Below are 21,857 nucleotides of genomic sequence, written 5' to 3' on the forward strand. Positions count from 1 at the left end.
TAAATAGATTAGATAGATGGATGAATAGATAGAGATGGATACTCGTGAGAATACAGAAAATAAAGAGGAAACAATGCTAACAAAACTTTGAAAGCTAAAAGCAGATAGATGAATCCTCAAGCGGACCCAAGAAAACTGAGTCTTAAGCCAGTAGAGGAGAAATTTGAGAACCAGTCTAGGAATTCCCAGTATCTGATATCTTGATAAGTTGAGATAAATATGGGACTGAAAACAGGAAGATTGGTTGAAAGGTGATTTTCAGAGTCCTTTATAGCCCACTCACTCCACTACCCCACTCTTTGTAGCCAAGCAGCAGCCTCTCCTTTCCCTGTGGCTGAAGTCTGGAGGTTTGTTTTCTGCAAAGCAGAGGTCTCTGATCTGAGGGACGCCAAGCACATCTCAGAGTAAAGCTTCCAAAGTGAAAATTTTCTCTCTACATATGGAAGTTCATGCCTTTCTCTCTCCTCCTGATTTCCTAATGCTAGCTGTGAACCCTAGTTATCCTCCAGGCAAGAGGATGGAAGATTCTGCTCTGGGGACTCTGACCAACTCAAAAGAGACTTCAAGACAGTGACTTGTGGAAGGTCCCAATAAAGCAATGCAGCTAGATCACTCTATAGAGAGGACCAAGGCTGACAAGTCTCTCCCATGTACAGGAACTTCCAATAAGATTTTTAGTGTCCCATGTTTAAATATGAGCAGACAGCCAAGGATCATCAGACCTCTAAGGAAGGCCTCTAACAACAACAATGGCAGAGTCCAAAACAAACAAACTCAAACAAAATTTATGGGAAAGAGACATTGTAAAGAGAGATGAAACTTCAAAGGATGATCATTAATATCCCCAAAGAGATAAAACACTATATCCATGAAATTGGAACAGGATGGTAATTTTAAACATTCAGGTTACAAAAGAGCTCTTAGAAATTAAAAATATGGGCCGGGCGCGGTGGCTCAAGCCTGTAATCCCAGCACTTTGGGAGGCCGAGACGGGCGGATCACGAGGTCAGGAGATCGAGACCATCCTGGCTGACACGGTGAAACCCCGTCTCTACTAAAAAATACAAAAAAACTAGCCGGGCGAGGTGGCAGGTGCCTGTAGTCCCAGCTACTCGGGAGGCTGAGGCAGGAGAATGGCGTGAACCTGGGAGGCGGAGCTTGCAGTGAGCCAAGATCACGCCACTGCACTCTAGCCTGGGCGGCAGAGCGAGACTCTGTCTCAAAAAAAAAAAAAAAAAAAAGAAAAAAAAAAGAAATTAAAAATATGATAACAGAAGCAAAAATCTTCAAATTGAAAGATAGTTGAGACACCCTCCCACAAGACAGAAAAAAAAGAGAGAGAGAGAGAGATTAAAAATAAGAGCAAGGAGAAGATTTGGAGGATCTGTCCAAGAAAGACAGTGACAAACAAAAAGAGGAGGCAGTCAGCAAAGAAACAAGGCAGGAAGCTTCCTCACAACTGTGGAGCACAGGTTTCAGACCAAACAGGCCCACGAAGTGACTAGAACAACAGAAGAAAAAGATCTACTTCAAGACACACTGTTGTGATGTTCAGAGCCTACCACATAGAACAGTCCTCCAAGCTGCCAAGGAGAATGTTTGGGCTTTAGAATCAGGAATCAAACTAGTACCAGAATTTTCAGGAGCAATAATGAAAGCTAGAAGAAAACAGAGTAATAATACTTTTGAATTCCAAGATGTAAAAATGAATTTTAAGCGAAGAATTCACTTCCCAGAAAAACTATCGATTAAGTGGGATAGTAGAAAAGATTGTTTTTAGACATGGACATTCCAAAAAATTTACAAGATCTTTTCTGGGAAAAAAAATATCTGCAAGAAGATGAAATTGATAGAATAGCTGATGTGTTTGGACATTTTGAAGAGAATATTTAGATAAGTAAGGGAGAATTGGAGGCTGAATCAGTTACAGGTACATTGATAATACCAACTACAAAAAGTCATTGAGGAAAAGAAGTCATCATAATGTATGACACTTAAAGTTGTCCCAATACCACCAGCAGTGAATACTGATGTGAAATTAAGCTAGTTTTTAGGGCAGGAGTGGTTGGTGGTTGGGAAGTGTACATCAGTATGGTGGAGTAAGGAGAGAAAACTAACTGCCATCCACCATGGCGAGAGGCCAATAAATAATGCCTAATGCTGAAAAATCAAGAGGTGTCAAGATAAGTGTGTTATTAGAGTTGTAAACATTGCAAGGGGCTGCATGTAGGACCAGAATTCCTGTTTATCTAAACAGGTCTTGGAAACTGTTGGACTCTCTAAAGTATGCACCTATGTAACTTTGATCCAACATAAAACTAAAACAAAAGAGGAAACAAAATGGATATTAGATAAACTAGACTGGGCAGGGCGGGGCATATGTTACTCTGCAGATGCCCATAGGAAACAGTCAATATCAGAGGGAGGAGTTCAAGAAAGAGCCAGAAGGGGATGAGGAGGAGGCAAGATTGGGACCCAGAGCCCAGTTGAAGCCTTAGATTAGAACTGTCCAATAGAAGTAGAATGGGAGCCACAAATGGCTCATGGATTATTATAATTTGTCCCACAAATGACACAAAGATCATTATAAATTTTCTAGTAGCCACATTTAAAGAGTAAACAGGTAAAACAAGTTTTTTGGTTTTGGTTTTGGTTTGGTTTGGTTTGGTTTGGTTTGAGACGGACTCTGTCCTGTAGCCCAGTTTGGTTTGGTTTGGTTTGGTTTGGTTTGGTTTGAGACGGACTCTGTCCTGTAGCCCAGGCTGGAGTGCAGTGGTGCAGTCTCTGCTCACTGCTACCTCCCCCTCCTGGCTCAAGCAATTCTGCCTCTGCCTCCCAAGTAGCTGGGACCACAGGCGCCCGCCACCACACCTGGCTAATTTTTGTATTTTTAGTAGACACGGGGCTTCGCCTCAAGTGATCCACCCGCCTCAGCCTCCCAAAGTGCTGGGATTACAGGCATGAGTCACCCTGCCCGGCCAGAAACAAATTTTAATACTAAATTTTATTTAACTCAGGATAGCCGACATGCTATCTTTTCAATAATGTAGTCAGTATTAAAATTATGAATGAGCTGTTTCCCATCCTTTTTGTACACTAAGTCTTGGGAATCCAGCATGCAGTTGGCACTTATAGTACTTCTGAATTTGCACTGCCATGCCTCACGGGCTCCTGTCTGGCCAGTGGCTGCCACAGTGCAGTGCCACCTAGACTGTTCTGATGTTCACATGCCCCTTTACACTCACCCCCACCCCTTCCCCAAAGAAAGAAGGGAAAAGGAGCTGAGTTCTCCACTGCCTGTAGGAGAAACCATTTGCTCCTCAGCCAGGTCCTGCCCCATCCCCTCAGGTAAGGACGTCCCCTTACGTCCCAACATTGCCTTCCTCTTCCTCTGTAGTACCCATACAGTGACCAGCTTCTTCGGCCACTCATTACTCATGCTCAGGACTCCTGCCTTTCCACCAGGCCGTATACACCTCCTCTGGGCAGCGTGCCTGGGTCCTCAGAGTCAGAAGGAACGCCTATCCCCCTGCATCCCTGCACTCTGACTGCCGTGGCTCTTCGTGTATGGCATCCCACGCTGCAACTCTGTCCTTCCTTCACTCCACCCTAGACAGTGTAGAAGTACTCAGCTAGGAGACGGGGACAGGGGAGTCCCCCAAGCCCTGACCTGGGAAGGCTTGGGTCTGGCAAGGGAGCAGGCACCAGTATCTGCACCATAGGAAGGGGGTGGCCCTGGGGCCCTGTCTGGGAGTCTGCTCCCTCTGCCCGGGGACTTTATGGAGCAAGTGGGCTGCGGGCGACATGTAATGCTGTTTCCTCGGGGAGACGCACCAGGGGGCCGCCCTGACGCTGGCTCCTGCGCGTGCCCCGCAGGCCATTGCCAGCCACATGCACCTCAAGTGCAAGTGCCACGGGCTGTCGGGCAGCTGCGAGGTGAAGACATGCTGGTGGTCGCAACCCGACTTCCGCGCCATCGGTGACTTCCTCAAGGACAAGTACGACAGCGCCTCGGAGATGGTGGTGGAGAAGCACCGGGAGTCCCGCGGATGGGTGGAGACCCTGCGGCCGCGCTACACCTACTTCAAGGTGCCCACGGAGCGTGACCTGGTCTACTACGAGGCCTCGCCCAACTTCTGCGAGCCCAACCCCGAGACAGGTTCCTTCGGCACGCGCGACCGGACCTGCAACGTCAGCTCGCACGGCATCGACGGCTGCGACCTGCTGTGCTGCGGCCGCGGCCACAACGCGAGAGCGGAGCGGCGCCGGGAGAAGTGCCGCTGCGTGTTCCACTGGTGCTGCTACGTCAGCTGCCAGGAGTGCACGCGCGTCTACGACGTGCACACCTGCAAGTAGGCACCGGCCGCGGCTCCCCCTGGACGGGGCGGGCCCTGCCTGGGGGTGGGCTTTTCCCTGGGTGGGGCAGGACTCTCACCTAAAAGGGGCAGTACTCCTCCCTGGGGGCGGGACTCCTCCCTGGGGGTGGAGCTCCTACCTGGGGGCAGAACTCCTACCTAAAGGCAGGGCTCCTCGCTGGAGCCAATGTCTCCTCTCTGGTGGCTGGGCTCCTCCTGAATGAGGCGGAGCTCCAGGATGGGGAGGGGCTCTGCGTAGGCTTCTCCCTGGAGACTGGGCTCCCCAGGACAGAGGCGGAGCTACATGGTGGGCGGAGCTTCTCCTGGGTGGGACAGAGCTTTTCCTGCGAGGGCGTGGCTCTGGGTGGACGGGGCACTAGGTAGGCTTCTACCTGCAGGTGGGGCTCCTCCTGAAGGAGGCGGGGTTCTAGGATGGGGCAGGGCTCTGGGGTAGGCTCCTCCCTGGGGGCGGAGCTCCTCCTTAGGAGTGGGGTTTCATGGTGGATGGGGCTTCTGCCTGGATGGGGCAGAGCTTCTCCTGACCAGGGCAGGGCCCCTTCCATGCGGACTGTGGCTCTGGGTGGGCGTGGCCTGCATAGGCTCCTTCCTGTGGGTGGGGCTCCTCTGGGACAAGGCTCCGATGGGGCGGGGCTTCTCTCCGCGGGTGGGACTTCCCTGGGAACCGCCCAGGAATCCGGGATCCAGAGCAGAGAATTCAGCCCACTAGCTCCCTCCTCCCCAATCCCCTGTAAGGTTCCATCCACCCCTGTGTCTAGTTGGGAAGGTTCCATGAAGCGAGTCGGGTCCCCAACCCATGCCCCTGGGATCCTAGGGCTCCTCTCCAAGCGCCTGGTTTTGGAATGCTCCAGGCGCGCCGACGCCTGTGCCACCCCTTCCTCTGCCTGGGGTTTGACCACCCACCTGACCAGGAACTCTACTGGGGAAAGCCTGAAGCGCCTCCCAGCCCCCAACCCCAAGACCAAGCTCGGTCCTGGGAGAGGACCGGGGCTTCGCGGAGGCAAGTGACTGAGGCCCTCCCAAAGAGGTCCGCCCTGCCCGGGCTACCACACCGTCAGGTCCTCCTCCTAGGGAGCCGGCCTGCTGCGCCCCAGGCCCCGCCCGTCTCTGCGCTACTCAGCTGCGCCCTCTTCTTTGCAGCTGCCCAGCCCCTCCTCCCTGCCCTCGGGTCTCCCCACTTGCACTCCATCCAGCCACAGGAGAGATAGAAGCCTCTCGTCCCGTCCCTCCCTTTCCTCCGCCTGTCCACAGCCCCTTATAAGATAAAGGTAGGAAGAGGGGTCCAGTCCCCCCAGGCTGCCCAGAACTGCTGGTCTCATTTGGGGGCTGTTCGGGAGGTTTGGGGGGTATCACCCCCCCTACCCCACTGTGCTGCTCGCGAAGGTCCCACAGCCCTGAGATGGGCCGGCCCCCTTCCTGGCCTCTCATGGCGGGACTGGAGCAAAGGTCCGCTTTCCTGGAGCCAATGGCCCGGCCCCTCCTAACTCATCTGCCTGGCCCTGGAATGAATACGAGGCCGCTGAACCCACCCGGCCCATATCCCTGATTGCCCCATGGTCAGCGCCCCTCAGCCTCTGCCACTGTGAACCGGCTCCCACCCTCAAGGTGCGAGGAGGAGACGCGGCCAGGCGGGGCGCCCCAAGAGCCCAGAAGAGGGGACACCGCCATCCTCTGCCTCAAATTCTGCGTTTTGGTTTTAATGTTATATCTGATGCTGCTATATCCACTGTCCACTGGAGTTAGACGAATAGATGTGTTGTGTTTTTTTTTCCTTTTCTTTCTATGAAAGAAATTATTTTAGTCATAGCTTGTGAGTTTCAAACAATGGGAAAAGTGAAAAAACAGAAACAAGCCATCAAGGCTGTGGTCTGGGCTGGATTTTTGGTGGTGGGTCAGCACAATGTTGGGAGAGTTGAGAAGATGCCTACTCAGGATCTCAGGGCCTGGGTCCAGGGGCAGGGGGATGCCCCAAGGCCATGATGGGTAGGGGACCTCCAGAGCTGGAATTCCAGGTGGAAGGAATAAGGATAGTTAAGCTGAGGGAATGGCCACTGGCACCAAGGCCTGGAGTAGGGTAGAGCCTCTGATAGGGAGACAGCGGCAGGCACCTGGAGTCCCCAAGTAGGTAGCCCTAAGGTAAGGGGCTTGGCTGAGCCCCCAACAAGTCAGAGCAGCAGGATGCCCACCACCTCCCCTCCCGCAGAGCCCATACTCACTCAGCGGACACCCCAGCACCAGCTATGGACGTGCCCCCAACTCTCTGGGTTTGCGGACAGTGGCAGGGTGGCTGGTGGCCTCTAAGTGTAGGATCAGCTGGATCCAAGCAGGACCTTGGGATGGGGCTGGCCATAAAGAGTTCTTCTGGGACCCTCACCTCGTAGGGTTGTGCACAGGGGTGCCCTGCCTGTGGGAGCCCCCATCTCCTTTCCCCAGCCAAGGAAGGCAGGGAGAGCCCCTGGAACAGGTAAGCCATCCTACTGACAGGAGCCCTCATGTGGCCTCACTAGGGGTGCTGGGTGTGCCTTTGGAAACAGGCAGCAGGGGCCCGAGGGCTGTCTCAAGGCCATGCCTTCCCCATCTCAGCCCCACCAAGGATCTCTGCTCCACTCTCTGCCCTCCCATGCCTGCCCGGTCCCTGTGCCCATCTCTGGGCCCTGTCTGGATGCCCAGCCAGACCTTCAGGGCAGTGAATGCCAAGGGAAAAAGCCATGGAGGTGGAGCAACCAGTGCACTTGCCTGAAGGCCAGGCCCAACACAGCCACCATACTCAGGCCATGTGCACGCCGGCAGGGAGCCAGGCCTGAAGAGAACAGGAAGGGCTGGCCATCCTCCAGTGTGCCCTGTGGTAGGAAGCGGGGGTCAAGGCAGCCCCAGGAGTGGGGCGGGTGCACCAGCATCCTAGGCATGGAGGCCATGAGAACACAATCTCCCGGCCCCAAGAGCCAGAGACAGGCCAGCCCCAGGCAGGGGCATGACCCCTCCAGGCACAGTGTCCCCTGACCCTGCCAGTCACCTGCCATCCCAGACCCTGAGGGCACAGGCTCAGGGCATGTAGCTCAGGCTGGGCAGAGGGGCCTGAGGGACTGCTGACCTCCCTCCCCACACCCTCGCTCCAAGGTGCCCTCATGGCTGCCCAGCAGGACACACTCTCTAGGCCACATTGGGCCTGGCTGCCCTCTCTGGGCGCCATTTTCAAGCTACAGGCCTTGCTCCTCACCTTTGTGAGTGGTCCACCAGAAGCCTGGCCTTCCCAAACCCCCTACCTGCCCCTCACTACCCACTCCCCAGGACCCCTTGGTCCTGTGCCCCAGCCACCTCCCTGAGGCTACAGATCCAGCCCGGCCCCCACCAGGGCCCTGCTCCTCCCCACCCCAGGTCAGGTCTTTCCACCCCATTTAATGCCCAGGGCCTCTTCACAGTGCTGGCATAGTGGGGTAACATAGCACCCACAGAGCAAGATAGCATGCTGCCCTCTAGCATACCCTGATTGCTGCACAGGACTCCTGCCCAGGTCTGGCCACTGCCCAACCCCTGCCTGCAGCAGCCATGCAGAGCCTCATGAAGCAGAGGCCCCTGCCGAGGACAGTCAAGGAGGCCAGGCCTAGGAGGGGATGAGGGCTGAAGTGTGGCTGCTGGGGTGGTTGTGGGGAGGGAGTGCTTCTCCAGAGCCACCAGCCACGGGAGCACAGAGCTACCCAGGGCCTGTCAGGGCCAGGGGAGAAGGGACCCGGTCCAGGGCTCTGGAGGTCAGGTTCCCCTCTCCCTTGCCTCCCAAAACTGTGCATCAGCTTCGAGGTCTGCTGGGCACCCCAATATCACTCCCAGCCATGGCCTCATTGTCTGGGGCTGTGACGCCCATCCCAGGCAGGTCACCCACTGCTCCAGGGCAGCTCTGACGCGCCATAGGCAGGGCAACTGGAATTCCCAGGGGGACCCCAGGGGGCAGCTGTGCTGCTGTCTACAACGAGGGAGGCAGTGACTAAGGACACAGGACCCTTCTCCCCCGTGGTGCATCACCAGTGAGGGGACCCCAAGCCCGCTCAACCCGCCAGGCCCTCCTGAGCAATAGCCATAAAGCATCAGTCCTTGGGGGAGGGCAGCACCTGACAGGAGCCCCTGGTCAGCCCCGGCCCATGGGCACCATGCCTCTTAGTCAGGACCCAGGGCAGAGCCACCCTAATTGGCACCTACTGGGCCCCAGTGCTGGGGGCATTGCAGATGAAAGACACTGACCCAGCCGGGAGGCAGCTGGGCAGGCAGAGGGTGTGAGAGTGTGGGGCCACCTGGGGGCTTGAAGCTGAGGTAGGCCCCAGAGGCCCCAGAGAGATCCCCAGCACCCAGGTTCTATCTCCACTGCTGGGGTCCAGAGAGGGGATGGTGCTGGCCTGAGGACACACAGCCTGCTGGACACCCAGGGGGCCATCTGGGTGGAGAGCCCAAGGTCCCGTTGCAGGCCGGGTGTGAAGGACCACTGTGAAGATGGTCTCAGCAGTCCTCATCCCCATGGTGGCCCTAGCACAGACAGAGGGTGACCCCACAAGAGGTCCTGGATGTGTCTCTGAGGAATGGGGTGCAGCTGGTCTGCAGCCCCTGGGGCCATAGGACACACCCCAGTTTATAGGCGATGGGGGCTGGGAGGTAAAACCCTCAACTCACCCTGTGTAGGAGCAAGCCCTGCCCCTGCCTGGGCTTCAGTTTCTCTTCTATGCAAAAGGCAGGGAGCCAAGGGAGGTCTTCCCTCTCAAGGGCCTGCTGGCCTGGGCTGCTGCACCTGGTGCATGGCCTCCCTCACCTGCCAAGGGCAAGCATCACCCTCGGAGCCCCAGCCCCCAACCCCCCAGAGCCTGCAGGCCTCCAAGTCAGTCTCAGAAGCCACCCCCCAGGGCGTTTACAGCCCATCCTGCCCACCCGCCCTGCAGAAGGAGGAAATGCGCCTGGTGGGCCTGTTCGCAGGTAGTTGAGACAGGACAGGAATAACCATATAAAAGGCCCGGAGGTGGTGGGGCCCCACCCCACCAGGGCTCCCCTGCCCAGCCCCCTGCACATCTCACCCTGTGGGCTTTGAAGTCCCAGAGGGGTGTGGCTGGCCCTCACCTTGGGCACCCCTCCTCTCTCTGACACCCCCTCCCCACACCTACTTTCAGGATCCTGAGGCCTCAGTTTTCTCCCTTCAAGGAGGAGCCTGGAGGCTGCCAGCCTGGCCTCCCCAGGACGCTGGGACCGCAGTAGGCAGGTGCAAGGCCAGCTCCAGGTCCCCATGCCCAACATGGGGTGGGGGTGAGGCCCTACTTACTGATTGCCCAGTGCCATCCCCAGCGCTGAGCCTGGGCTGGGTGTGCCCTGAGGCCCTGCCGGTCCTGGTCCTTGCCCCTGCTCCATCATGGGTCCTCTCTGGGCCATGCTGGGTTGGTGGGGGTCAGAGAGGCCCATCAGTGGAGATGGCCCCTCCCCTCTCAACCGGATTCCACATCCAGCCTAGCTCCCCTAGTGTGGGCCTGGCATCACCACCCTCCAGTGGGTGGGAGAGGAGAGGGCAGGACCCCTGACCAAGCTCTGGGCCTGTCAGCTCCCAGGGGCACAGCTGCTACCCCAGGAGTTGACATAGCCCAAAAGATGGCCTTGGCCCAGGGGTTCCTCGGCCTGTCTGAGGTTGGAGTGGGGTCTGTCACGGCCTCCAGGGAACTCCAGGACACAGGCTGAGCAGCCAGGAAGGAATATAGGGGTTCCCTCCAGTCCCTGGGGCCATCCTCAAGAAGGAACATTCTAGAAGCTTATTGTTGGGGAAGGCGAGGCCTGGGGGACGCCCCTGAAGAGGAAGAGAAGCTGGGACTTGGGAGTGCCACACCCCAGTCCTTTTCCTTGGAGGGGGTCCTCCAAGGACCAGGGCATTGTAGAAATGGTGTCAGGTCCAGCTTGCCATCCAGGCCTCAGTACGCCTGTCTGTGTATGAGGTGGAGTGTCTGAGGCATCATCAGACATCAGCCACTCCTAAGCCCTAGCAAGGCTGCCCTGGCCACAGGTTCCCCGATAAGCTGACCCTGTAACTTCATTCCCTGGAGCCTTCCTCTAGCCTAGCCCTACCCAGTGTTTCAGCCAGGTGGATACCTCCACCCTTTGCCCTGCAAATAGCCTCTCACCAGGAATTACAATCAGGGCTGTGCACTCAGAGCCTGGCATCATCAGAGTGGGGGACCCTGGTCCCCGAGCCCGGGGCGGGCCTCGGTGGGTGGACTGTCCACCCTGCACTGAAGCCTGGAGTGAGAAGCCATGAGAGAAAGTCCAAGGGAGAACCAGAGGGGAACCCCTGGGATGCTGAGCCAGCCTCTGCCCTCTGCCAGGCTCTGTCCCGAGACCCTGCCCTTCCACCTGTAGGCCCTGCCCTTCCTGGGCTACTGGCGGAGGGTAGAGGAGGTTGGAGCACCCTGGGCTGCGGGTCCAGATAAGACAAGTGCGGACCCTCAGCCTGGACTGAGCTGGGGATGTGCCCCACCCTGGAATATGAGAAGACAGGGCCCTGCCCTGGGGTCTGGGAGACACAGCCTCATCCCAGGTCCTGGGGGAAGCAGTCTCACCCTGAGGTCCAGCTGTAGACGTTGGATGGGCCCTAGTTCCCTCTGCCCTACAGTGGCACCACCACCCTCCACGGGCCCCAGCCCCTCTCCTGGACAGCTCAGCCCTCTTTCCCAGTCTCCTCCCCTCATGGATCCCCCTTTCTGCCTCTGAAACCCTCAGGATGGATGCCTCAGGACAGGGCACTCAGGTCCCTGCAGGAGTCTTGCATGGGTCCGGAGCCCTGGGGCCCAGAGGCAAGACCTCCTGGAGCAACTTCCAAGGTCTGGGGGACTAGGTCAGTGTTCCTCCCTGCAGAACTGGACTGCTGTCAGTGATTGCCTTTGGGATCATCTGGGAGGGCTTCCAGGAGGAGGTGAGCATGGGGACACTTCCTAGGGCTCCAACATCCTCCTGTAATTCTGAGACTGCATCTCTGCGGATGCCAAGAAAAAAAGTGGGTGCCCATGGCAGCAGGGGAGCCCTTGGAAGGGGCCCCACTGAAGCCTGGGAGCCACCACCCGCCTGCCTGGCCAGGATGGGAGCTCAGCAGAAGGTGCTAATTGCTGTTTAGCTCCAAGCTGACTCCTTGCTCTCTTTTTGTCTCTCTCTCTCTCTCTCTCTCTTTTTTTTTATTTGAGCCTCTAGAGCACACAGTAAACAGTCATTTGGCTCTCGGGGCCCTGCAAATTGGTGTTTATGGTGCGAAGATGAGGAGGATTTGTCCACCCAAACACAGGCTAGCTGGGAGGGAGGAAGCAGGGGTGGGACATCCCATCCAGGCCCAGCTCAGGGGAGCCTCCTTCAGACTGAGGAGCTGTGGTCTCACAAGCAGGGGACTGTGATTAACCCAAGAGAGCTTCTAGGAAGAGGTGAGGCATCGGCAGCAAAAAGACCTCCTCCAGTGGAAGTTGCAAAGGCTCCACCATACCCTCAGGTGCCCCTGGGGAGTACTGCCCTCTAGACCCAGCTGGGATCAGAGCTTCCTGGCTGGGTCCCAGCCTGGGTCTCCTTCCAACAGCACACCTCACCTGCCCACCCAGTGGCCAGCTGCAGAATTACAAACTGGAATGCCGAGGCCCGGCCTCCTGGCAGGAGCAGGAAACACGTAAGTCCAGGCGCAGGCATATGGGCTGGATGTGTGGCTGGGAAAAGTGGATTTCCCCAGGTGTCTCCCCTTCGTTCACGAGCCTGAGGTGGGCAGACCATGCCCCAGAGCCAGTGCCCAGGATCCTGTCTTCTTCTGCTGCCCAAATACCCCACCATAGCAGAAGGCCAAGAGGCCAGACTGGCATTGCCCTCTCCCCACTCCATTCAAGGCCTGGCATGAGGCACCTGCCCTGCAGTGCCACTCCTCATTGGAGCAGGCAGCCTGTAGCACCAACACCAAAGGCTGGGGAGGATGTGGGATGCTGGACATCAGGAGAGTGCAGGAGGGGCAGTGTTAGCAAGTAGTGTAGACCAGAGTGTACAGGGCATGTAGAAGAATGGATAGTGTAGACAGGGTAGTGCAGAGGAATAGCACAGGCGGGATAGTGTAGGGGGATAGTGTGGGGGGATAGTGTAGGGGGGATAGTGTAGGGGGGATAGTGTAGGGGGAATAGCGTGGGGCATACTGTAGGGAATAGTGTAGGAGGATAGCATAAGGGGGATAGCATAGGGGGATAGTGTAAAGGGATAGTGTAGGGGGAATACCATAGGGGGATAGTGTAAAGGGATAATGTAGGGGGTAGTGTAGGGGGATAGCATGGGGGATAGAGTAGGGATATAGTATAGAGGGATAGTGTATGGGGAATAGCATAGGGGGATAGCGTAGGGGGATAATGTCAGGGGGATAGCATTGGGGAAATAGCGTGAGGGATAGCGTAGGGGGGCTAGCGTAAGGGGATAGTGTAGGTGGACAGTGTAGGGGGGATAGTGTAGGGGACAGTGTAGGGGGATACTGTAGGAGGATAGTGTAGGAGGGATAGTGTAGGAGGATAGCATATAGGGATAGTGTAGGGGGGATACTGTAGGGGACAGTGTAGGGAGATAGTATAAAGGGGATACTGTAGGAGGATAGTGTAGGAGGGATAGTGTAGGAGGATAGCATATAGGGATAGTGTAGGGGGGACAGTGTAGGGGACAGTGTAGGGGGATAGTGTAAAGGGGATAGTGTAGGGGGATAGCGTAGGAGGGATAGTGTAGGAGGATAGCATATAGAGATAGTGTAGGGGGGATAGCGTAATAGGAACATAGTGTAGGGGGATAGCATGGGGGATAGCCTAAGGGTATAGCGTAGTGGGGACAGCATAGGGGGATAGAGTAGTGGGGACAGCATAGGCAGACAGCACAGAGGGATATCATTGGGGGATAATGTAGGGGGATAGTGTTGGGGGATAATGTAGGGGGATACTGTGGGAGGAACAGTGTAGGGGGAATAGTGTAGGAGGGATAATGTAGAGGGGATAGTGTAGGCAGATAGTGTAGGGGGATAGCATAAGGGGATAGAATAGGGGGATAGCGTAGGGGGGATAGCATGGGGATATCATAGGGGATAATGTAGGGGGATAGTGTGGGGGGAAGAGTGTAGAGGGATAGTGTAGGGGGGATAGCTTAGGGGGATAGAGTAGGGGGAGAGTGTAGGGAGATAGTGTAAGGGGGATAGAGTAGAAGGATAGGGTGGGGGATAGCGTAGAAGGATAGGGTAGGGGGATAGTGTAGGTGGATAGCGAAGGGGTAATAGCATTGGGGGATGGCATAGCAAGGATAGCGTAAGGGGATAGCATAAGGGATGGTGTAGGGAGAGAGCGTAGGGAGGATAGCATGGGGGATAGTGTAGAAGAAAACCGTAGGGGGATAGAGTAGGGGAGATAGCATAGGGGGATAGTATCGGGGTATAGTGTAGGGGGATAGCGCAGTAGGGATACCATAGGGGGATAAGGTAAGGGATAGTGTAGAGGCATAGCGTAGGGGGGATGGGGTAGGGGAATAGTGTAGGGGGGATAGTGTAGGGGGATAGTATGGGGGGACAGTGTATGGGGAGAGGGTAGGAGGATAGTGTAGGGTACAGTGTAGAGGAATAGTGTAGAAGGAGAGTGTGGGGGGTAGCATTGGAGGATAGTGTAGGGAGGATAGTGCAGAGGGATTGTGTAGAGGGATAGCATAGGGGGATAGCATTGGGTGATAGTGTAGTGGGATAGTGAAGGGAGGATAGTGTTGAGGGAGAGTGTGGGGGATAGTGTAGGGGGATAGTGTCGAGACGATAGTGTAGGGGGATAGTGTAGGGGAGAACGTAGGGAGGAGAGTGCAGGGGATAAAGTAGGGGGATAGTGCAAGGGAAAAGTGCACGGGGATGGTACGGGGGATTGTGTAGGGGGATAGCGTGGGGGGGTAGCAGAGAGGGGATAGTGTCGGGGGAATAGTGTAGGGGAAGAGTGTAGGGGGGATAGTGTAGGGGAAGAGTGTGGGGGGGATGGCGTACGGGATACTGTAGGGGGATAGTGTACAGGGAGAGTGTAGGGAGATAGTGCAGTGGGAGAGTGTGGGGGGATAGGGTAGGGGGATAGTGTAGGGGAGATAATGTAGGATACAGTGTAGGGGGATAGTGTACTAGGATAGCGTAGGGGGGATAGCATATGCAGAGAGTGTAGGGGGGGATAGAGTAGGGGGATAGTGTAGGGGGGATAGTGTAGTGGGATAGCATAGGGGGACAGTGTCGGCGGGGGGACAGAGTAGTGGGATAGCATAGGGGGTAGAATGGGGGGACAACAAAGGGGATAGCGTAGGGGAGATAGCATAGGGGTATAGTGCAGGGGTATAGCATAGTGGGGACAGTGTAGGGGATAACGTACGGGGGATAGAGTAGGGGGAATAGCATGGGGGCATACCATAGTGTAGGGGGATAGCATAGGGGGGTAGTATAGGGAGATAGTGTAGGAGGGATAGTGTAGGGTGACAGTGTAGGGGGAGAATGTAGGGTGATATAGCAGGAGGAATAGTGTAGGGGATAGTGTAGGGTGATAGTATAGAGGGATAGCGTACGGGAGAGAGTGTAGGGCGATAGTGTAGAGGGATGGTGTAGGGGGATAGTGTAGGGAGGGGTAGTGTAGGGGGGATAGTGTAAGGGGAGAGTGTAGGGTGATATTGCAGAAGCAATAGTGTAGGGTATAGTGTAAGGGGATAGTATGGGGGAGAGTGTGGGTGATAGTGTAGGGGGTAGTGTAGGGGAGTAGTGTAGGGGATAGTGTAGGGCAATAGTGTAGTAGGGTGATATTGCCAGGGTGATAGTGTAGGGTATCGTGTAGGGGATGCTGTAGAGGGATAGTGTGGGGGGATAGTGTAGAATGATAGAGTAGGGGGGATAGTGTACATGGGAGAGTATAGGGTGATAGTGTGGGGAGATAGTGTAGGGTGATAGTGTAGGGTGATATTGCTGAGGCTATAGGGTAGGGGGTGCTGTAGAGGGATACTGTAGGGGGGAGAGTGTAGGAAGGATGGTTTAGGGTGATAGTGTAGAGGGATAGTGTAGGGGAATAGTGGAGGGGAACAGTGCAGGCGGGATACTGTACGGGGATACTATAGGTGGAGAGTGTAGGTGGATAGTGAAGGGGGATAGTGTGGGGCATAGTGTAGGTGGATAGTGTAGGTGATAGTGTAGAGGCATATTGTAGTGGGGATAGTGAAGGGGAATAGTGTAGGGGGACACTACAGGTGGATAGTGAAGGGGGATAGTGTGGGGTATAGTGTAGGTGGATAGTGTAGGGCATAGTGTAGGGGGATAGTGTAGGGGATAGTGCAGGGGTCACAGTGCTGTTGGGGTGTCAAGGCACCGTGCTCAGTGTCCATGATGGTTTGTGTACTTTGTGTCTGGGGCATCACTTGGGGATCCTGCAGACGCAGAGTCCTGGTCACCTCCCCATTTCTGTGTTACTTGGCCTGCCTCAGGTGGAGGGTCAGAGGCCAGTCTGTTCCCTGTTAGTGTGGGCACTTTCCTGGGCTGTGCCTAACCATAGGTGGCTCTGCTCAGGCCATCCTGGCTCAGTGCTGCCTAAAGGTGTGCAGTTGGCCACAGCCCACTCTGAGTTGCTTCTTTGCGGGCCGGTCCAGAGTCAGGGAGGAGATCTGGCGCCTGCCTCTGTCCCCTGTTCTGCGGCCTGGGACTGATAAGCAGCCTCCACCTTTATGGCATGAATCCCACCCTGGCCCCTTGGACATCGTGGCCTGCCGTGTAGCACAAGGGGCTTCCCTGGGCTTCCACACCATCAGCCCGGGGTGATGCCTGGCTCCCAGGCTCCAGGCCATGTGCCTAGTCAGCAAATGGGGCCCCTTAACTAGCCCTCAGTGTGGCTGCTGTCTGCACCTGCAAGTCCATTGCACCAGTGCATCGGTCGTTTAGATGTTTCCCAGCTGTTGCCAAGGGTTCATTTCTCTCCTGGATCACAAGCACCCCTGTGTGCCAGGTGCACAGGGCCTCCTCCCACCACCTGCCTACTTACTCAGACTCTGTGGAGGCCTCTGGCTGGACCACAGCCCTGGGAGGCCCAGATGGGTGCCTAGGCTCTGGGTGGGTGGCTGTCCTGTGGGCCACAGTGACACTCTGTCACCTCCTCATCTATCACCCCCTCCATTGGGACAGAAGGGGGCCCAGCACTCCCTGACAGCTTAGTTCCTCTTTGTGCTCCTTCTGCTCCAAGGAGTCTGGCTCCCTCACTGCGGCCGAGCCCCAGGGCATACGCTGAGAGGGCAGTGCGACAGCCCTCCCCTGCCCTCCGTGCCAGCCTCCCTCAAGGGGCCACCCACCCTCTGCATGTTCCTGTGGCACCCAGAACCTTCCACGGCAGCCCTGGCTACTCCCTGCCTCCTGAGAAAGGGGTCTCCCGGGTGTAGGTGTGTAGCTGGGCCTGCAGGTGATGGGCAGTGGAGTGGGAGAGGGCAGGGTCACTGTGCAGTCGCCTGGGAGCCGTGGGCAGCACCCAGACCCCCAAGGTAGGAGTTAGAAGCTGACACAAGTAGGCCAGGACAGGTCAAGGTACTCTGGTGTCCCAGAGCCAGCTTCGCCCTCGCCCTCCCATGGTGGGAACACTGGGGCCCATCAGTTCAGGGTGTCCAGGGGGAGTCTCCTTTTCATTAAGGCCCCAGCAATGAGCAAGGTCCCCCACCTAGGCTGGTTGCAAGCTGCAGTGACAGGTATGGGGGCTGGGGGCCCCTGGGGCATGGTTCTGCCCACCCCGGTAGCCCAGGCCTTGGGCACAGGTGGGGCATAGGCAGGCGGGTGCTGGCAGCAGATGCTAGGAAGACAACAATGCCTTCAGCTGGGCTTTTTAATTAACCTCAGTCGCCCCTCCTGAAGGGCCCCAATTAAGAGAAGAATGCACGGTAGAGTGGGGTCATGCTCGGGGCGGGTTTCAATTAAAGCTCTGTGGCCTGGGCAGGAGCGCCCCCGCCTGACTGCCTCCTCCCCTGTTTTTGTGCTGGGCAGCCATGCACCTCCAATGGGTGCTGCAGGCCTCTCCTCCTCCCGCCTGTCAGGCCCCAGACCAGCCAGCCCCTCTCTGAGCCACTGTCCAGTCCTGGCATAGTCCCACCCGCCTGCTGGTTCAAGCATTGGCTGAGCTTGAGGACATGGTGTGTCCACAGCAAAGGTAGACAGAAATCACACGAGTAACCATGTCAGATGTGCACATGCCATGAAGAAAGCAGGTGAGGGAGGGACAGAGGGAGACAGAGAGGGCTAGGCCACCATGCCCAGGACAGGAACCTGCAGGAGGGGGGCAGGGAATGCATCTGGAGGGTGGGCCCTGTGGACAGGAGCAGGGGCCTGGCTGAGCAGCTGAGGGGTCTGCCTGTGGACATCCACACGCAAGAATGAGAGGGAAGACAGACATGTCTCCCGAGAAGATCTATAAACAGCAGCAGGCACATGGAAAGACGCTCAAAGTCGCGAGTCCTTCAGGACACGCAAACCAAAACCACCACGAGACACCAGGTCACCCCATCAGGATGGCAGCTATTAAAGAAACAAACAAAAAAAAGTCACTGGATGCAGTGGCTCTCGCCTATAATCCCAGCTACTCAGGAGGCTGAGGTGGGAGGATCACCTGAGGCCAGGAATTTGAGATTAGCCTGTGCAACATAGTAGGACACAGTCTGTACAAAAAAAAATATATTAATTAGCTGGCATGGTGGTGCGTGCCTACCATCCTAGGTATTCAAGAGGTTGAGGTGGGAGAATTGCTTGAGCCCAGGAGGCGGAGGCTGTAGTGAGCTAAAATCATGCCACTGTACTCCAGCCTGGGTGACAGAGCAAGACCCTGTTTTAAAAAATTTAAATTCTTTTTAAAAGGTTAAAATGGTAAGTCCTATGTTATGGGTGTTTTACCACAATTTTTAAAATGAGAAAAATTTGAGGACAGAGGGCTGTGGGTATGGGGGGTTTTCAGCCGCACTCAGCAGAACAGGGGCTGCGTGGGGCTTCTGTGCAGGGACCCACACCAGGGGCCTGGCTCCCCACAAGACCCCCAGCCTCACACAATGGGGTGTGCCCCAGGACTGGGAGCCACACATTCACGGGTCCCACCACAAAAGTACATGCGTCCAAGAATAGCAGCTGGACAGGGCTACCAGGCAGGCATGTGTGTCCTGCTTTGTTCAGGGCATCTTTGCATTAATCACCACTGCAGGACCAACATTCTCCACAACTGGCTTCCTTTAGAAACACCTGTCCTTGGGAGCAATGAATGAAGGAAGGGTCTCCTCCAGGGTCACCATGAGCACTCTCCTCTGCCCGAGCCACGCCCCCTGGCCAGCCCCGACTCTCTCTCTCAAACCTGTGCGCCAAGGACTCCCTCCCCAACAAGGCTTGTGCTGGGGGATCCCCTTGGTTCTTCTGGGGATTTGGGATACAGTGTGCCCAGGAAGGGAGTAGTCTGATCCTAGTAGCCAGAGTCACTGTGGCAACAGGTGACATCAAAGCCCAGCAGCCCTGAGCCTTACATGGGACCCAACCTGCTCTCAAACTCACCCATGGGGGAGATACATGCCTGGCTGGGCAGGTCAGGTGGCTGCCTGCAGAAAACTCATGACCCTGAGGCTGTGTGGGCAGACACTCCATGCAGGGGTGCAAATAGGATCATCTGAGGAACCCCAGTGCTTTTAGCCCCAGGTATTTGACTCTCCCAGCCTTGGCAACAGACATGAGGGAAGGAGGTGTACTGGCATCACAGGGTGGCCACAGCAAGTTACCACAACCTGGGTGGCTCACAGCAGCAAGGGAGTTATTTCCTCGCAGCTTTGCAACCAGAAGCCCCACATTGAAGTGTCCCGGGCATGCTGTCTCCAAAGGTTCTGGGGAGGACCCTGCACAGCCTCCTCCAGCTCCTGGTGGCTCAGGTGCCTCAGGCACATGGCCACACACTCCAGTTTCCGCCCTGTCCTCTCACGGCTGGTTCCCCATCTGTGCATCTCAGATCCCCTCCCCTTTCTCTTAGATGATTACCTGTCACGGGTCCAGGGCCCACCTTAATCCAGGATGCCCTGGTGTCAACGTCACTCATTGAGGACGTCTGCCAAGACCCTGGTTCCACAGGAGGTCCTGCTCCAAGGCTCCAGCTGGACGTGAAGGGGGGTGCCCAACCTACCCCACCACAAAGGCTTCGAGGTAAACCCAGGCACTGACACCTCAGTTGAGACCTTAGAGCAGAACCAGGTTGCCATGGAGCCCAGGGTCCTGCTTCCCAAGAACTGTGAGAGACGAATCTATGTGGACTGCCATTTTAAACCACTAACGTTTGCTGGAATTTGTCACCAAGCCTTGGACCACATACCGGGACCAACAGTTCCCCTCTCCCCAAACAAGACACGGGCTGTTCAGAATCCAGTGCCTTTGCTGCGGACTGCTGTGTCCTCTGGGTCCTGTCTGCCCTATGTGGAACAAGATCCATTTGGTTTTTTGTTCTTTTTTTGTTGGAGACAGAGACTCGCTGTCACCCAGGCTAGAGTGCAGTGGCATGATCAAGGCTCACTGCAGCCTCGAACTCCTGACCTCAAGTGATCCTCCCACCTCAGCCTCCTGAGTAGCTGGGAATATATATACATCATGACACCCAGCTAAGTTTTTAATGTTTTGTAGAGACGGGGTCTCACTGCGTTGCCCATGCTGGTCTCAAATTCCTGAGCTCAAGTGATCCTCCTGTCTCAGCCTCTCAATGTGCTGGGATTACAGGCTGAGCTACCATGCCTGGCCACTTTGATTTTAGTGTCCTTCTCTGGGGTGGTGAAAAGTTGACCACCCTACAGGAGTCCCCAATATCGTCCTGAGACATTACTGCTCCGTGCAGCCCCCAAGCTGGGGAGGTCACACACAGAGTGAGTCTGTGACGAATCTTGGAGACAAGGCCCCCAGCCCAGGCGTACCCCTCCTGCTAGCCTCTGCCTAGAAGCTTGGAAGGTGGAGAGGAAGCCCTGAAAGAGAGGTACAGGCCGGGCGCGGTGGCTCAAGCCTGTAATCCCAGCACTTTGGGAGGCCGAGACGGGCGGATCACGAGGTCGGGAGATCAAGACCATCCTGGCTAACATGGTGAAACCCCGTCTCTACTAAAAAATACAAAAAACTAGCCGGGCGAGGTGGCGGGCGCCTGTAGTCCCAGCTACTGGGGAGGCTGAGGCAGGAGAATGGCGTAAACCCGGGAGGCGGAGCTTGCAGTGAGCTGAGATCCGGCCACTGCACTCCAGCCTGGGCGGCAGAGCGAGACTCCGTCTCCAAAAAAAAAAAAAAAAAAAAAAAAGAAAGAGAGGTACAGACTCCAGTCCCCTAAAACCTGGAGGTGGGTCTCAAAGGAACAGCTTTACCCAAGGGGAGCCCAGCAGGCACCTTCACAATGTGCCTCTCCCTTTCCCCCATCCCTGGGGGCTGGCCCCTTTCTCACTCCCCACCCCACCACCTCATGGGAACGTCACCCAGGGGTTGCCATGGTCCCATGCCCTGGTCAGCCACCTGCTGGTGTCCTCATCACACCTCCATGTGGAACCTCTCTCACACCCACCTACAGGCCTCAGCCAGATGAGACTCCTGCCCCTTCACCCACACTGCCCTTCCCAAACGGGGCACACTCAGTCATTCTCTAAGGACAAAGGGAACCCCCCCAACCGGCTTTCCTCACCAACACATCTCTCCCATCTCTGACTTCCTGCCACATAAGGCTCGCCTTAAACAAGCCTTACTTGATGCCAACATCCCCTGACAAGCAGAGCCTTTTGTCAAAAGTCTGCTTAGCCTCTTGTGTGCCCACAGCAATGGTAGCTCACTGCCAAGATGCTTCTACATTTGGAGCTGCAATCTGTTCTTCTGTGTTGGCCCCGGCCACTAGGCTGGCTGTGTCCCCTGCCACAGACACCCTGTCTGTCCCCCAGTCCCTGGTTGCCCCCAGAGAGCTCTGACTCAAAAAGGCCCTAAAGTAGCTCCACACCTTCAGCTATGTCTTTTCAAATCCCTGGGGCAGCACCCAGTTCATTCCCAGGGCTCTGAGCTCAGATACAGGTCTCGACAGTGGCCAAGGAGATCCCAGGCAGGCCCCGAGCTGTGGGGCAAAGTTGGTCATTTTACAGAATCCCAGGTTCTGACGTCCAGCCTGGAAGTAGACGGGAAAGATCCCTCTCCCCCAGGATCCCCCCGGGGTCTCAAGGCTCAAATGGCCATTATCATGCCACTCTACTCCATCTGGGGTGACAGAAGGAAGGAGGGAGGGAGGGAAGGAGGGAAGGAAGGCAAGGTATTAGGGTGGGGAGTTGGCAGGCAGACAACTTGCCAAAGTCTCACGGGCAGAAGGGAGTGTCTGAAAGTAGGCAGAGGCCCACAGTCAGGGCCACTATCTGAGTCCAGGACAGGGAGAAGGCTCATGTGTGCAGGCAGGCACCACTCTAGCCAAGTAGGGTTTCACCAATGCCTAAGATAAGTGA

The 21,857-nt window shown here is 56.2% G+C and overlaps 1 protein-coding gene and 1 pseudogene across 2 annotated transcripts in view; one reads left to right on the forward strand and one right to left on the reverse strand.

Annotated features, from left to right (window-relative positions):
- Positions 1 to 6,128, forward strand: part of LOC105499661 (Wnt family member 3A) — a 93,991-nt gene extending 87,863 nt beyond the window's left edge. For both annotated transcript variants that reach the window (XM_071081699.1, XM_011772389.2), the window contains one exon: positions 3,877 to 6,128. In XM_071081699.1, coding sequence (XP_070937800.1) covers positions 3,877 to 4,356 — 480 coding nt within the window. In that variant the 3' untranslated portion in view covers positions 4,357 to 6,128. The remainder of the gene's footprint in view (positions 1 to 3,876) is intronic.
- Positions 6,129 to 15,142: 9,014 nt separating this feature from the next.
- LOC139355937 (uncharacterized) lies at positions 15,143 to 19,675 on the reverse strand (annotated as a pseudogene).
- Positions 19,676 to 21,857: the final 2,182 nt, after the last annotated feature.

Source organism: Macaca nemestrina, chromosome 1, assembly GCF_043159975.1.
Source record: "Macaca nemestrina isolate mMacNem1 chromosome 1, mMacNem.hap1, whole genome shotgun sequence".
NCBI classification, from domain to species: Eukaryota; Metazoa; Chordata; class Mammalia; order Primates; family Cercopithecidae; genus Macaca; species Macaca nemestrina.